This window comes from Odontomachus brunneus, unplaced genomic scaffold (genome assembly GCF_010583005.1).
Source record: "Odontomachus brunneus isolate Ranch 3 - 2012 unplaced genomic scaffold, Obru_v1 Obru_scaffold_196, whole genome shotgun sequence".
Taxonomy (NCBI): domain Eukaryota; kingdom Metazoa; phylum Arthropoda; class Insecta; order Hymenoptera; family Formicidae; genus Odontomachus; species Odontomachus brunneus.
The window spans coordinates 112,118-127,590 of record NW_022639646.1 but is presented as its reverse complement, the minus strand read 5'-3'; the positions used below and the strand labels follow the sequence as shown (position 1 = coordinate 127,590).

Genomic DNA, 15,473 nt, shown 5'->3' with positions numbered 1-15,473 from the left:
AATACTGATGATAATGTTGGCATCTGGCATACTTATATAAACGCCTAGTATCACTTAACATTTAAGTAAGAGGTCACATAATATAAAATTTTAATCAAAGCGAGAAGCTTCGGGACTAATAGCTACAAGTTTATACAAATTTCACATATTAGAGAAAAACAAAGTATACTTAATAAGACATACGAAAATTGTAAATCAATTTTAAAACACATATTTCTTCACAATTATATATATAAAAAAGATCAGAAGAATCTCTTTCATAATTTTTCATTATATTTAATAATTTAAATTCTTCGTGGAAGGATTTATTACGGTCAAAACGGTATAAATTAATTAATTTTAAATTAACAGTAATATAATATCATATGAGAGGAGGTCTATTTTTCTCCTTTTGTGATATACATATTTACACAGTGATATTAATTATATAATATATAGCGGACATCACTATTAAAAAAATATGACGGAAGTTATAATGTAAATAAATATGATAAATAAATATTAACTGATGTTATATACTAGATAAGTAATAAAAAATTATTATAATAATTTGCAAGGCCGCCTTGTATGCTGCTAATGTAGCTAAACATAATATATTAATATTTATTATAGTGATTATATAATAAACATATATGTAACATTATATTCTTAATTATATTAATATTATAAATATATTGCCTGTTAACCCACGATAAGGAGATGGCTTTTATTCCGTTTATGGCAAATATATAATATTTTACTACGCATAATACTTAATGTACGTTAAGAATGTATTGTCTATTTAGCAGGTCAAATAAAATTAGCAATTAAATTGTGTTAGATATATGGGTAAGTGCAACTGTTACAAAATATTTTTAAATACGATATAATAATTTATTAAAAAATATAATATAATAATTTATAAAACAATATAATATAATACAATATAATAATATAATATAATTTATAAAATAATATTTAATTATAATACCTATACGTTATACATGTATAATTGTACGTAGCTATTATATACCGAAAAAAAACATTTATAAATATATGTATATTTCTTATTGCAAATTGCCACAATTATGTAAAAATTGAATATTTGTATATGTATATTCAATAATTACTGATGTATTCTATACATGTACATGAGCATGCATGTTCTACGCATCAATATTCATGTACATGTGCATACATATATTTATATATATACATATATATGAATGTATGTATGTATAAATACGTAGAAACATATCCTAATCTTTAGAAATAGAGCAAAAAATCATTAATTTATTTAAACATATATTTGGATACGATTATTTGTCTAAATTGAACGATATGATGTAGATTCATTTATCTCGCATCAAACAATTTTGGAGACAGAAACTGCTTGAATTTTTTTTGTTTTAAAAAGAAGTGAATTTATCCTTTAAATCTATTATTTGGTGAAAACGCACATTTGCAAATTTTTTAATTGTACTTCGCTCTGTTGAAATCTCGTCAAAGATATGACTTGAAAACTTAACCATCTAAAGCAAATAATTTGAATATACATCACTAAATTAGTAATGATTCAATGAAATATTAAAGAGGTTAGGGAAGCCATAAACGACCGTACATGTTTATCAAGTAATAAGTTACTTATACAAAATATCTAATAATTCAAGGAATAATGCTTATATGCAGATAGTAGAGATCAAACTGACCAGGTATGTCATTCATTATTTTGTAAAGTTTACAATAAATATTAAGAAACAAAAAGTTAACAATTATTAATTTTTTATTTATTAATCTATACTGCAAACTTTATAAATTATAATTAAATAATATGAGCCAATATGAGAGTACAGGAAGCAGTAGGACGAGGTCTACGCTTGTCTAATGAGAAATGGTTCCTAAGTTGTAAAGAAAATATTTTACATTTTATAATCTCCTTATATACGCGCGCGCGCACGCCACACACACACACGCACATATATATATGGATGTTTTATATCTTATAATAGCAGCGAATCAATCATATCAGTTTAAGTCAGATAATAACGCGAAACGAAGTAACACAATGAATAACAAGCGGCATGTATCATGAGGCGCGACAAAAAAGCGCTTACTATAAATTAACGCTTCTAGTTGCTGAAAATTTTCAAAAAGCAGAACATGTCTTTTAGAAGCTAAAAATATTTTTCTTTAGATATGTCTAAAGAGAACTGTACCGCTTCCTATAAACTCATTCGCTCATCATATTTCATTAATTTCTTTATATCTATTACGTAATTTGTGCATAATAATATATAATTTTCTTGTATAGTTGATCCGTACTACATGAGTTATGCCTTAAGCTATTAGATTTGATATATATTCAGAGCCGAGTGAAATTAGTAAGATAACGTATAAAATAAAATAAATAAGAAGCAATTATAAAATTTACCTGTTCAATTTGTGCTGGATGCAGATTAAAAATAATATCGCCACATAGAATATTAAAATTGCGCATTTCATAAACTCTGTAAATTTAAATGTCCAACTTATACAATAAATCGATACAATTATAAAACTACTATTAATGATAATCGAAAAGAGAAAGATTACCCATTTAATGTATTATTGAAATTTTTTAAAACATTTTCGAATATGGAATTTTTTCTCAAATGTCTCTTTAAAATAGAGCGATAATGTATTGGAAGCTCCTCCACTCCAATTAAATTCATTATACGTTCATCTTTCGTAAGCTTATCCATGTAATAAATAAGGAGCGTATCATTATCAGTACAAGCCAAGTATTTGAATGCATCTGTATCTTGTATTCTAAGGAATTTAGAAAATAACGAATGCCAAGTAGTACTTTTTATTTCCTTCATACCCATACAGTATACCCAGTCCTTCCACCAAGGTAAATTCCTTAAACAAAATTAAAAATTAAACAAATGTAACTAAAACATAATATTTGATCTTAACCTACAGTTAATTAATTGATTTAGTTTAGTATAAGAAACGTAAAAAAGCGATGACTGTAAGGAAACTCACATCTGTTTCGGAGAAGATCCTAATTCCTCAATTAATTTTGAAGCAGCAACTTGGTGGCATTTCATATGACCCAGTTCACAAGCCCATCTTGATGCTAATAATCTTAATGAGTTTGTCATCTCATCGTCTTCAATACGTTCTTCATATCCTATATTTGTAAGAAGACTATCCAAACTATCTAATATAACCACCTGTAATTCGTCAAATAATAATAATCATAGAATATTACGCTTTCATTCGCGAAGTCATTATGTATGTGTGCAAATGCACATCTATTTGCTTTAGTTTTTCTGCTTTTATTGATAATGCTGCCTCGAATATCAATATTCCGAACACAATTCACCCAATTTATAATAATGTAAATCGAATATATATGCTTTCTAGTTTTTATAAAGAAATTTAAATGCACCTACCTTGATACTTTTACTACTTGGGAGCCTCATATAAGTGGACATGTACGACAAAATATTGAACATAGTATACCAAGGTACGTAATGCGTTTCTCGTTTCAGATATGTAATGAGATTAAGAAATATAGACACCGATAATTTACCACTAATCACATAGTGATACGCGTCATCAATAAGTTGAGCTCTATTTTGTACAGGTATGCTTGTATAATCTTCATATTGCAAATAACTTGTAATTCTTGTCCATATTCTAATATCGTAATTGACACGATAAAATCCTGCCATAAAATATGTTGACCATATCAAACAATTTCTTCTAATACATTAGATAATAAAATGATTCTTTTTATATATATATATATATATATATATATATATATATATATATAAATATACAAGAACAGGGTACATTATAATCAACTCGTATAAGCTACAAGTAACATTCTGCTATAGCAGAAAGCGGGAAGAATGTAATGCATTTATTATATTATTATTAATAATGTTAATATATTGTTATGTTTCATATAAGAATAAAACAAGCAGCCAATATTTACTAAGGATATTGTCACTTCAGATCCATTCAAAATTGATTACTTGGCATAACTGTGAGTGGTGGCTTACATTTATGTGAACACTGCAATTCCAAATATGCTATTTTTAAACATGTACGCGTATACTTTAATAAAAATCTTCTTATACGTTACTTTCGGTATTAAATCGCATTATTTAATAAATTAATAATATGTAAATAATGATTACGTTTTAAACGTTAAATAACATGATTTAAAACGGTAAGAAACGTGTAATAAGAAATTCAGTCAAAATAACATACGTTGATTTGCAATGAACACACATGGAACGCTTCTAATTTTATTAAAAGAAATGTCTAAACCGTTATGCAACTATCTCTAAACACATAATAAAATCATATATACACACTACGTCATGTCCAACTTGCTATTTTCTAGATTAAAAATTACGTAATTTTTTGCTTTGAATATACATAGGTAAAGTAAAAAACAGTAGAAGCATTTTTAGTTCATAGTAGTCCTGTCGCTATATATAAAATCAATACAAGAGTGAATAAATAACTAGTAAGAAGTAGCACAAGTATCATAAATATGTTATAAATGCTATTGTTGTGCAAACAACCTGTCGTAACGATTATTTCAATCAATACTTACCAAATTGTTGCAAGTTGACTATGGCGAAGTTAATGTCCTCAAAATCTAATACAGCTATAAATCCAGGACATTCAATCCAAGTAATATTATCTGACATTATTACGTTACCCTGATTTGAAATTGATAGAATATTAAAAGGTATATCCCATTTGGTATTGTTGTAACAAATTGCTTCAATATCCACTGTTATATTATCAAGAGTAACATATAATTCAGGAAAATGTTTTTGTCGTAACCAGCCATTTATTGCGTATGATAAATTGCGGATATCTCTCTCTTTTTCAAAAGCTTCCACAACGTCCCAGAAGTTTTTCTCGACAGGCCGAGACATTCTTCAATGTAAAAATTTTACTTTATTAACAATATATAAACTCTGTTATAAATGAAACAGAAAAATACATCAACTGGATGTGTATCTTCCATGAATTGAAATAATTAAAGAATCCCTTCAAAAGTTCCATAAATTTTCGACACGTAGTGAAAAATGATCAATCCATATATTATAATTTAGCAAACAATAATATAATAGTTAAATATGACGTAAGTTCCTAAATATTATCTTGTTAATTTCCTGTATATTACATGGATAATTATAACATCAACTTGTAAGACGTAAAAAGAGAAACAGAACGAATGATTATATTCATATTTGTGTTACTCACAATCTATTTATGTACTGCCAGATTTTTTCATGAAAAACGTTTGGGGTGACCACATGTTCCAGCATGCGTAGTATAATAGACCCTGTGATAATATGAATGATATAGATTAATATTCAATCTAACTAATCATTAAAATATATAGTGACGCTAAAATACATTGTACCACATACATATATATATCAACTCAGTATATTTTTTCATTTTTTGCATGTGGAAAAATTTTTAGTAATTCAAACAAACTTGTAAACATATGACAATTTAAATTTATTTACTCACCTTTATAGGCATTCAGACGAGAATAAAGAAATTCGTCAATTGCATCAGTTTTATTACTTTCGTGTATAACAGACTTCATTCGCAGAGCAGTGTCATAATAGAGAATAGGCTGTAGGATCTGCACTGTAAAAAGATCCTTTAAATGTGAAGAGTGGTAAGGCTGAAAACAATCGTAATGAAGATTAAGTGAATATCGTATCAATAATTGCCTTAATTCTAGGATACCACACTTTCAAAAAATCACGAGGCTGCCACATTTGGATAATGACTACCTCACGTCATATATTTCGTTATAATTTCCACAAAAGTCAATTGATTCCATAAAAATTATTTTTCCATTGAAACGACAGTCTTCATTTGCTTATAAAAAAGTTGATAATTCCCAAAATGGCAGACCTTCAAAACTTTACCCCACAGTGTGGTAACCTAGGATTAAGATCCACACAAGTAATATTTTCATTTTTTCTGTTAATGAAAATTAATCGTAATTCATATATTCCTATTCTATCAATCAACTGTAATTTCACAAACTTGTTTACTATACACTTTAATATAATGCCCTAGTTTTCAAATTACCTCAATTGAAAAATAATGACTAAAATACATCGCCAATGACTCTCGTAACCACGGCGATGAGATGCCCAATTCACTAAAGTATTGAAATGTTTCTTGCCGTGCAACAAATTTCAGTATTTCAAGTTGGCGACCAGGAAAATGAAGGGTTTCATTATAAATAACGTTCTGTTCTCTGTAAAATTCAAATCGTGTCATTGTCCGCGGCGATTATGTAATCTCAGTGTATAGATCAAATAAAATTCGAACATGTTCAATAGGGAAGAAAATGCTATTATGGGAATATGAGACAAAGCTGATTCTTTAAACAATTTCTGCAATCTATTGTCGATTGATGCATTATCGTGCATAATTATGAACTAATCTTCTTTAATTAATAATTAAAAATTTATTTAGTTATTTGCAAAATGTTAGAGGACTATTTTATTTATTCACTTAATTTACAAGCGCGTAATGACTGACATCGCTATCTTATTTGCATAACTTATTTGCCGTATTCCCTGTCATTATTCGTCAATCTTCTTTAATTAATATTGTAAATTTTGTTAACTTTTAAGTATTATTTAGCTTTAGCTAAACTTTAGCCAAACTCAAAATTTTAGCTAAACTCTCAATTTTATGTGCTTATTTGCAAAATTGCACAAGATTTTCTGATTAATTTGATGAGTTGTATTTACACACAACAGATGTCATTAATTGTTAGACAACCGGTCAGACAATCGGAAACAAATATAAATAATTAATTAATAAATTATTAGATAACTTACAATTATTAATTAAAACCTGTTCATAAAGTTGTTTAAATAATTAATATAAAATTACATATATATTTTTTAATTAACTATTTATATTAATTTTATATATATTTATTTTTTAGTTAACTTTTTCAACATTTCTAACATTTGGTCGATATCCTAATATTTTAAATACGTGCATTGTATACCTGTAAATAGACAGTCCAACAGAACTTGCAGACTTCACTGGGAGCTCGGAATACACCACGTAGTCCGTTTTTGGAAGTATAGTTAAGTTTATATTCGTACTAAACAAGGTTGTCTTCACTATATTAATCAGAGACAAGAATAATGTAAGTAGTCCTCTTCTTTTCCGACGAATCCAGAAGATTTCCTTTCGTCGCTCATTAAGGAAGTTGTGCGTTATAAATTCACGAGATGTTTTGAACATGACAAACGCCACTTCAGAAGGGGCTATCAACGGACTGACGTCAAAATATGTATGTTTCACTAACGCATCAGACATTTCTGACACTATTGGCGTGTTCGATAAAATAATATATTCCTTAGGATGGATGATTGAAATATTGAAGGGTGCTTTCATTCCCGGTTCGTCCCAACATGGAAATATTCTTCTCACTGAGTTTGATTCAAACAAATTCGTCATAAACCACCTATTGTATTTCAAATACATGCATTTAAAAAATATAAATTTCCAACTATTTGTGGTTTATAACTTTGTGTCAATAGTTTATGTATATTGTATATTGGTAGAAGCTGCTGATTAGTGAAATTTTGTAATGATCCAATGTTTTATTATATATGTTAGTCGATAACTATTATCATCTTAAAAATTTATATGATATTATAGCAGTAATCCTGCCAGAAACGAAAAGTTGACTTTACCAACCACACACAATAACATATAACATTTTAATAGTTACTCACTTTTCAGATTTTCTCGAAGAATGTTTTTCTTGACGAAACTGGACAAGGCCTTTAAATGCGTTACGTTCCATTGGCACGTATAAAGAAAAGTATAGATTATAATGCGCAGGAGTGATGTAATTTTCGAAATGCAAGTATAGTATCTGTGATGCGTTGCAATACTGATATTTTACGGGAGAGATCTTGCTTGTCTTTATATTTGCCGTTCTCAGTTGTATGAATTGTATATATATCTCCATTTTATAAGCATAAACACTTATTGTCTTCGTACTCTGATGAACTTGTATCCATATATTGCACGAACCAAAAAATCCATCGAAACCAGGTCTTAGAACAAAATTGATTTCGTAAGCCTTTGGTTCCGTTACATTAACATCTAATCGACCTCTGCGTGAAGCGAACTCGCAATCCCCAACATCTCTCTTTAAGTTTATAACTAATGGTGCCGTCACAATAGTTAATATGAAAGCGCTACTTGACAAGAAATAGCATATCATACCCATGTTTACATGAAGTCTCTGCACAATAAAATAGTTTCTGTATCAGAATTAAAGTTATTATATGAGAATTTAGTTGCAGACAAGGATGCAGTACAAGAATGCTGTAGAAATATTTCTTTATTTATAGTAGTTTAATTGAATGATTAAAACAAATAGACTGACTGCAATGATAATTTTATTTATTAAAAGCACGGTGCATGTTTATTATTAGTATTGAAAACCTACGCATTATCTATTTTAAATATACATTCTTAAGCTTCAATTTTCTTGATAAACATAAAATGATGAAAGAATAATAGGAACGATAATGACAACTATGTGTGCTAAAAACTTAAATGAAGTTATCTTAAAAGTTGTACAGTATATGTACGCAGAACGTTGAAATATATGGTTAAAATACTTGTGTTTTAATAAATCGATATATATATATATATATATATATATATATATATATATATATATATGACGATGAAAGATGAAGAGACGAACATCTCCATTTCATTTTTATTTTTATATCACCACGAAACTTTATTGGTACATACATACCTCACTCGCTGAGTTCTTTCAGATAATTTTCATAGGATATCTTTCGATTTGATCGAATATCATCTGTAATTAAAGATAATTACCGATCGGCGATAATTAGATGAGTCAAGGAATCGCTTCTTCTTAATTTTCTCGATCAAATGCAACCAATATACTGTTCGGACGATCTATCCGTTGCTTAAATATGGGAGTTTTCTCTCAATATAGAAAATATCAGTTACAGTATCAGTTATAATTATTGCAATTGTCAATATTTTAAATATATCCTTTGATGTGTGTGTGTGTGTGTGTGTGTGTGTGTGTGTGTGTGTGTATGTTGCGTTGAATCTTTGTTTGTGTATTTGTCTGTCTGTACTAACAATAATACTCAACTGACTCGGGTCCGTACGGAAAAGTTATTATTTGAAACTCGTCTCAAGTGAAATATTCACATATGAATTCGAAGTTCAGACAGATAATCATTTCACCAGACAAATTTCAAATGACTATTATTAATATACACCTTAAAGTTGAATTAATAAAATTACTTGAAACTTAACATACATGAGATATCCAGAAATTAATTTGAAGATAGATGTTAGATATCTGATGATAATTAAATGTCAGTTTTTCAGCTGAATTGTAAATGTAATGTCACATCGATGACATTTAAAAAACTCAACAGTAGCTCTACATTCAGAATATTATACCTTTCAGATAAATTTCAAGTGACGACTATTAATACAAGAATATTTTTCTACATTCCTTAAACATTTCAATCAAGTTCAAAAATCTTTTTAGACATATTATAGTTACTATATTACAGTATTTTCGTGAACCATGAATATTAATTTATTTTCCTTCGATTTATTTAACAGTGTGGAATATATATACCGTTTAACATAATTTCTATCTTGTAACTCTTCACGCTGATGGTTTTAATTTCTGTTTATGTATGCTAGATTTAATATATATCATGAATCGCAAAATTAAGGATATACAGAATGGAAATGCGCACTTTTAAATATTTGGATCGTTAAACGGATATTAAATATAATACTCGTTCATCATTTTCCTAACGTTTGATGAACATTGATAACTTTTATTTACACGTATTCATAGATATACTTTACCTATACTTTACATTCTCCACGGATCATGAACGACTGATGACAACGACGACACTTAGTGTGTTTATAAACGTAGAGAATCGGGTGATCGGGTCTTGACTTCAACATCGAGAAGACACTATGTCGTATTTTACTATAATGCTATATATACTTATTTACTTACGCTAAACGATAAAATTTATACTTTTCTTTGTTACTTTTCTCTGTTTTATATATTAAAGGAAAACAAAAAATCTAACAAAATATGTGAATATAGTGGTTTTATTTTCAGTATATATGTGTAAATTTGGTTTAATAATGATTTGAAAATTTCTTGAAATGCAGTTTAGGAAGTAGCTAAGAGTCTGATGTACTTAACTTTTGACAACTTATCAAGATATATACTCACTGGACTCATTTAGAGCTTTGGAATCCAATACTGTATCGAGAAAAATGTATCCAAATCATATGGTAACGAAGAACGAACTCAATTTCAAAACGATTTGCTAACAATCTTAATGATTTAGTTAATTCGTCTTTTTGCATATTTTCTGTGTACAATATATTCTTTAGAAAACTATTCAAAATGTCCAATATTATTAGGTCTTTTAGGTATATCTAAAACGTATTTTTGACATTTGTGCTATTTATGTGTTCTTTGTGCGATGCATTAGTGGAACTTTTATCTAAGTTAGTGTAGACTGGAATTTATTAGATGCGCCACAATTCACAATTTCGAAGTTACAACTTTTCAGACATCTAATTGTTGTGATTGTTGATATAAACATAATAAAAGCAATCTTCTCCTATGTGTTAATGCCTTCCACTATCCTGTTAATAATATATTTCGTCTTTAGGTTCCGTGCTCTCGTACGTAAATACTACTTGTTAAATTGAAGTACGTTACATTTTATTTATAACTATTTTTCACTGGAAATTGCAGGATAATTATTATACAATATATCATATGAGTTAACTGTCATAGGAGAAAAAAAAGTCGAAAGGGTGATATATGTGTGCAACGAATTAATGCAAGTGAAATAATTTATCATAATAATGCTTACAGTTTTTACACAACTATTACTGCATCTAGAGCTTTGAAAATTTCAACATTTGTTTCCTTTTATAATCCGCAAGATCAGAGTTCATCATATTCATGTTAAAATTTTATTCAACCAGCTGTATTTCTACAAATTATTGCATAGGCTCCGTTTAATCATTATTTGTGATTTGTTTCTTATTAAAATAAACTATACTCTTTCATAAAGAGTTATATAGGAACAAGAAAACAATTTCAATAAATAATAATAAAAATATCTACTTGGCTTTTCATAAAATAATACAATGCCCATTTACAAGTAGAAAAAAAGAAGGTTCATAATATACAATATCAAAGTATATTATCAAGCAATTATTACTATTTATGGCCCAATTCATTATATTGGGTCACTACAATAATATCAAAGCAAATATTTCAATTATATATATATATATATATATATATATATATATATATATATATATATATACTGAATTTTATACTGAAAATTACAAGATAACTATCTTAATAATATATCACACAAGTCAACTGTTACTGGGGAGAAAATGGAGAAAGTAATTACGTGTGCGTAACAAATTAATGCGAATAAAATCAATTATTGCAAGATCAAAATTTATCATATTTATGTTATACTCAGCCAACTGCATTCTTACAAATTATTGTGAAGATTCCACTAAGCTGTCAAAGTTGTGTCAAAGTTGTGATACACTTAATTATTATATATATAGTATATATATTTAATTACATTTAATTATATATATAGTATATATATTTAATTACATTTAATTATTATATATATAGTATAATCCGTTTATTATATTATTTTACTATTCCATAAAAAAATATGTAGGAAGACAAAAACAGTTTTTCAATAAATACCGTAATAAAAATATTTATTTAATAGATAAAATAATACAACACATATTTATTTAATAGATAAAATAATACGATACACATTTACAAATAGAAAACAGACGTAGGTTTATAATATACACTATCAAAGTGTATCATCAAGCAGTGATTTACTACTATTATGGTAGAATATTTACTATTTATGGTACAATATTGCGTCATTATAATAACATCAAAGCAAATATCTTTATCATTATATTAAATATAACTTCTATTACTAAGTTAGATCTAATATTATTTATAATTGCAGATATTATACTAGATGCAAATATATAATATTGATGATTACTACATTAATGTTATTCATATTCTTCAATACGTCTTTAATCTATTTATTGCCTCTAATATCTAATCATCTAACAAATTTAATACTCTGTTCTTCCAAAATAGCGGAAATGGTAGGATATTTTCTCTAATTGTGTCTTCCGTTGATTAACAAGAAATGCAATTTTACGTTTCTCCTCCTTTGTGAATTTTTGACTTGATGTTACAAATTCTATTATCTGCAGAAAACAATTTCGACATGTACAGATAATGTACGGATAATGTAAAATCGTAATTGATGGAAAAGAGTAACCAGAATTAATCACAGAATATATTAATAAAATATCGGAAAGAAGTAAGATCTAACTATGAAATTTTACCTCTTTAAAATTATCCTTGGAATATAATTCCATAACGGTGACACCCAATACTGTGATTGGAGACATACTACCCAAAATACTGTGAATAAAACAAATAAAATTTATTAATACTAAAATATAATTTGATTATAAACTGCATATATATATATATGAAAGAAATATTACGTTGACGTTAAGTTATCATAATTCTCTAAGATATGCATCAGCACAGCATTCTTCCTTGCATGTTTCTTTACAAAAGAACGATATGCTGCCATAATAATCTCATATGACATCTCTAGATCTCTACCGTCATGGTTTGATATCCTTAATTCCTCATATTTTAATTTCCATAAAAATTCCAAATAAGCAAGGAGTGCATGTTCATTTTCAGTACATGCCAAATACGTTAAATGCTCTTGAGTATAGTTGCCAGAATTTTTATCTAAAAACTGACGCCAAACCTGTAGATTTGCTTCCATCAAACCACCACAATATAACCATTCCTTCCACCACGGTCGAATTCTATGACATACATCAGAAACACCTCACTCAAAAATTCTTTATTCAAAAGTTTTCTCCAAACTAATACTATGATATAGCATGCAAGATGCAAAAAAAATTGAAGTTATCGTTACTAATAAAGTGAGGTACACGCACATAGAGGAAAATTTGTTGAGATAAGTCAGTACAAAAGTGGCCGTTTCCCTGCATGACTTATGGCCGAATTTACAAGCCCACTTTAATCCTAATAACCTTAAAGATTTGATCATATTGTCTTCCTCAATGTTTTCAATGAATCCAATCTTCTCAAGAAGACTATCCAAAATTTCTAACACATATGACTGCATATATAAAAAAAATATAAATTTTTAATTGCTTGTCGTTCGTAATGACGCAACATATATAAATTTCTTGAATGCATACAGTGTAATTATTTTGTACTTATTATGTATTATATTTGGATAATATATTATATACCCAAACCACTCGAGAGACATTTTCAAATGAAAATGCATGTAATATACTGATTCATATATATATACGAAAGAATATTTTACAACTTGCCTTGAATTGTTCACTTGCTGGTAATTCAAAGTACTTCGACATGTACATTAAAATATTAAACATAGGGTACCAGGCTACATAATGCCTTTCCCTTCTTAAGTATCTAATCAGACGTACGAACACAGAGACTTGGAGTTTATTATTTGTCACAAAATAATACGCATCATCAATTAATTGAGCGCGATTCAAAACATTAATTTGGGTATAATTATGAAAATTTAAGTAAGTACAGATTTTGTCCCAGTTTCGGTAATCGTAATTGACGCGATAATATCCTGCAATTAAAAAGAAAATTAGCTTGTCGTATTAAGCTATTATATCATATTCTTTAGTCGTATTTATTGAGGACTCGTTCGTTAGTTCTCATGTCTCTTTCGAGAGCATAATAAAAAAAGATTCGAATCTTCACGGATATCATCAAATATAAAATGTTATTTAACTTAAAGTAAACGTAAGGACATAGATAATCAGCGATAAATACTCACCAGTATATTTCATATTAACTATTATGAAATCATTAATATCCAATTTACTGATATATATATCATAAGGCTTGATACAATAAAATAAAATTTTCGATGTAACATTCATGAAAGTAAAATTTGATATCTTGAGACAAGTTATAGGTATTTTCCAATTCGTTTCGTTGAAATTATATGCTGAAAGTGTTGCAAACCCATTATAATCACAATCGACTTTCAACTCAGGAAAATGCCTTTTTGTCATCCATGTATCCATTATTTCAGTTATGTTGTAGAGCAATTTGTCATTATTTGTTAAGGAACTTTGCACAATAGCCCAAAAATCACTAATAGAGTCTGAGGTAACCTCACTAAGCAAATAAAAATAGATTTTAGTGACAATATGCGAATTTTGTATTAGGTTGTCAGAAAAGTTCGTGCCGTTTTGAAGTTAAAAATGAAACAGTAAATTAAGATATTGAAACGTTTCTTCAATCCATGACATAATCTCCATTTTAATCGATAATCTGCTGCCATCAAAAGTCATACCAATTCAACTTACCTTATGACTGTTTCTGTCACCAAAGGTATATGTCGGAAAAATGGCACGAACTTTTCCGACAACCTCATTCTAATTTAAATCTTGAAAAAATTACTGCCTTATTTCATGTCGATTTTGTAAATTATAGTCCCAGCAGACATGATAACGTTTTAATACCGGATGACAGACAACTCCAGCGTCAATTATACGTCATTAATAGAGTTAATGTCGTATTACAATTTAGGGTAAAATTACCAAATGATACATTTATGACATATGAAAGAAATCTTAAAATTCCGAAGAAGTCTTACAAAATTATTAGGATATTGTGTAGCAATTTAAGACACCTCAGAGACATTGTTTCAAAATGTCTTAAGCAACGTGTATTTAAGACATATTTAGACTCGCGTGTTTTCGTGAAATATTAAAATATTAATCAGGATGCACTATTATCGTATTATATTATGCATTACTCACCATTCCTCCGCACATTTCCGAATACTTTCCTTGTAGACATATTCCGGTGCTTCAAGAGAATAAAACAACATGCGCATTATAGCAGCTCCTGCAATAATTTATAAGCGGAATAAATTAACTTAATCGTAGAGTACTATATTTAGGTATAGTATTACTTGGGTGTAGCATATATGTGCTATTATTGAAACGGCTACCGTTTCTATATAATAAAAAATACGGCAGAATTTAAGTTGGAGAAAAAGCTTCTTTCCAACACAAACTGCTTGCTACGCAGCCTTATCTATTTAGCACTATCTGTTTAACATATCTAGCAAATATCATTAAAATAAGTTCTGATGTAAAAATTCTTCACATTAGCGCAACAATATTTTTTTTATACTACATCATCCTATATTTATTCTGCA

At 28.1% G+C, this 15,473-nt stretch overlaps 2 protein-coding genes across 4 annotated transcripts in view; both read right to left on the bottom strand.

The window, feature by feature from the left end:
- Nucleotides 1-1,329: 1,329 nt before the first annotated feature.
- Nucleotides 1,330-10,048, bottom strand: LOC116851910 (thyrotropin-releasing hormone-degrading ectoenzyme-like). Of its 3 annotated transcripts, none has more exons than XM_032831835.1 (13): nucleotides 9,952-10,048; nucleotides 8,840-9,016; nucleotides 7,794-8,311; nucleotides 7,055-7,519; nucleotides 6,115-6,286; nucleotides 5,539-5,698; nucleotides 5,263-5,344; nucleotides 4,601-4,932; nucleotides 3,420-3,694; nucleotides 3,007-3,197; nucleotides 2,572-2,880; nucleotides 2,411-2,486; nucleotides 1,330-1,511 (listed from the first exon to the last, which is right to left on the bottom strand). In XM_032831835.1, exons 3-13 carry the CDS (start codon nucleotides 8,294-8,296, stop codon nucleotides 1,389-1,391), a joined length of 2,688 nt encoding a protein of 895 aa, XP_032687726.1. In that variant the 5' UTR covers nucleotides 8,297-8,311; nucleotides 8,840-9,016; nucleotides 9,952-10,048; the 3' UTR covers nucleotides 1,330-1,388. The 3 variants fall into 3 exon arrangements, with proteins under 3 accessions (XP_032687726.1, XP_032687725.1, XP_032687727.1); XM_032831834.1 differs by having other exon boundaries at nucleotides 8,840-8,902; nucleotides 9,952-10,037; XM_032831836.1 differs by lacking the exon at nucleotides 8,840-9,016 and having other exon boundaries at nucleotides 9,952-9,997.
- A 1,815-nt stretch (nucleotides 10,049-11,863) lies between these two features.
- LOC116851891 (glutamyl aminopeptidase-like) overlaps nucleotides 11,864-15,473 on the bottom strand; it is a 13,095-nt gene continuing 9,485 nt past the window's right edge. The window contains exons 6-12 of the mRNA XM_032831776.1: nucleotides 15,070-15,157; nucleotides 14,076-14,422; nucleotides 13,591-13,865; nucleotides 13,183-13,367; nucleotides 12,709-13,047; nucleotides 12,544-12,622; nucleotides 11,864-12,402 (exon numbers count right to left, since the gene is read on the bottom strand). Of these exons, the coding sequence (XP_032687667.1) occupies nucleotides 12,265-12,402; nucleotides 12,544-12,622; nucleotides 12,709-13,047; nucleotides 13,183-13,367; nucleotides 13,591-13,865; nucleotides 14,076-14,422; nucleotides 15,070-15,157 (1,451 nt within the window). The 3' untranslated portion in view covers nucleotides 11,864-12,264. The remainder of the gene's footprint in view (nucleotides 12,403-12,543; nucleotides 12,623-12,708; nucleotides 13,048-13,182; nucleotides 13,368-13,590; nucleotides 13,866-14,075; nucleotides 14,423-15,069; nucleotides 15,158-15,473) is intronic.

What these genes read in the sequence shown, in the direction of transcription:
- LOC116851910 (XM_032831835.1), bottom strand. Translation starts at nt 8,296, where the DNA reads ATGGGTATGATATGCTATTTCTTGTCAAGTAGCGCTTTCATATTAACT. An exon ending in AGTCAACTTGCAACAATTTG is followed by an intron (nt 3,695 to 4,600) that starts GTAAGTATTGAT and finishes ATTTTATGGCAG; the next exon opens with GATTTTATCGTGTCAATTAC. An exon ending in TTCAATAATACATTAAATGG is followed by an intron (nt 2,487 to 2,571) that starts GTAATCTTTCTC and finishes TTAAATTTACAG; the next exon opens with AGTTTATGAAATGCGCAATT.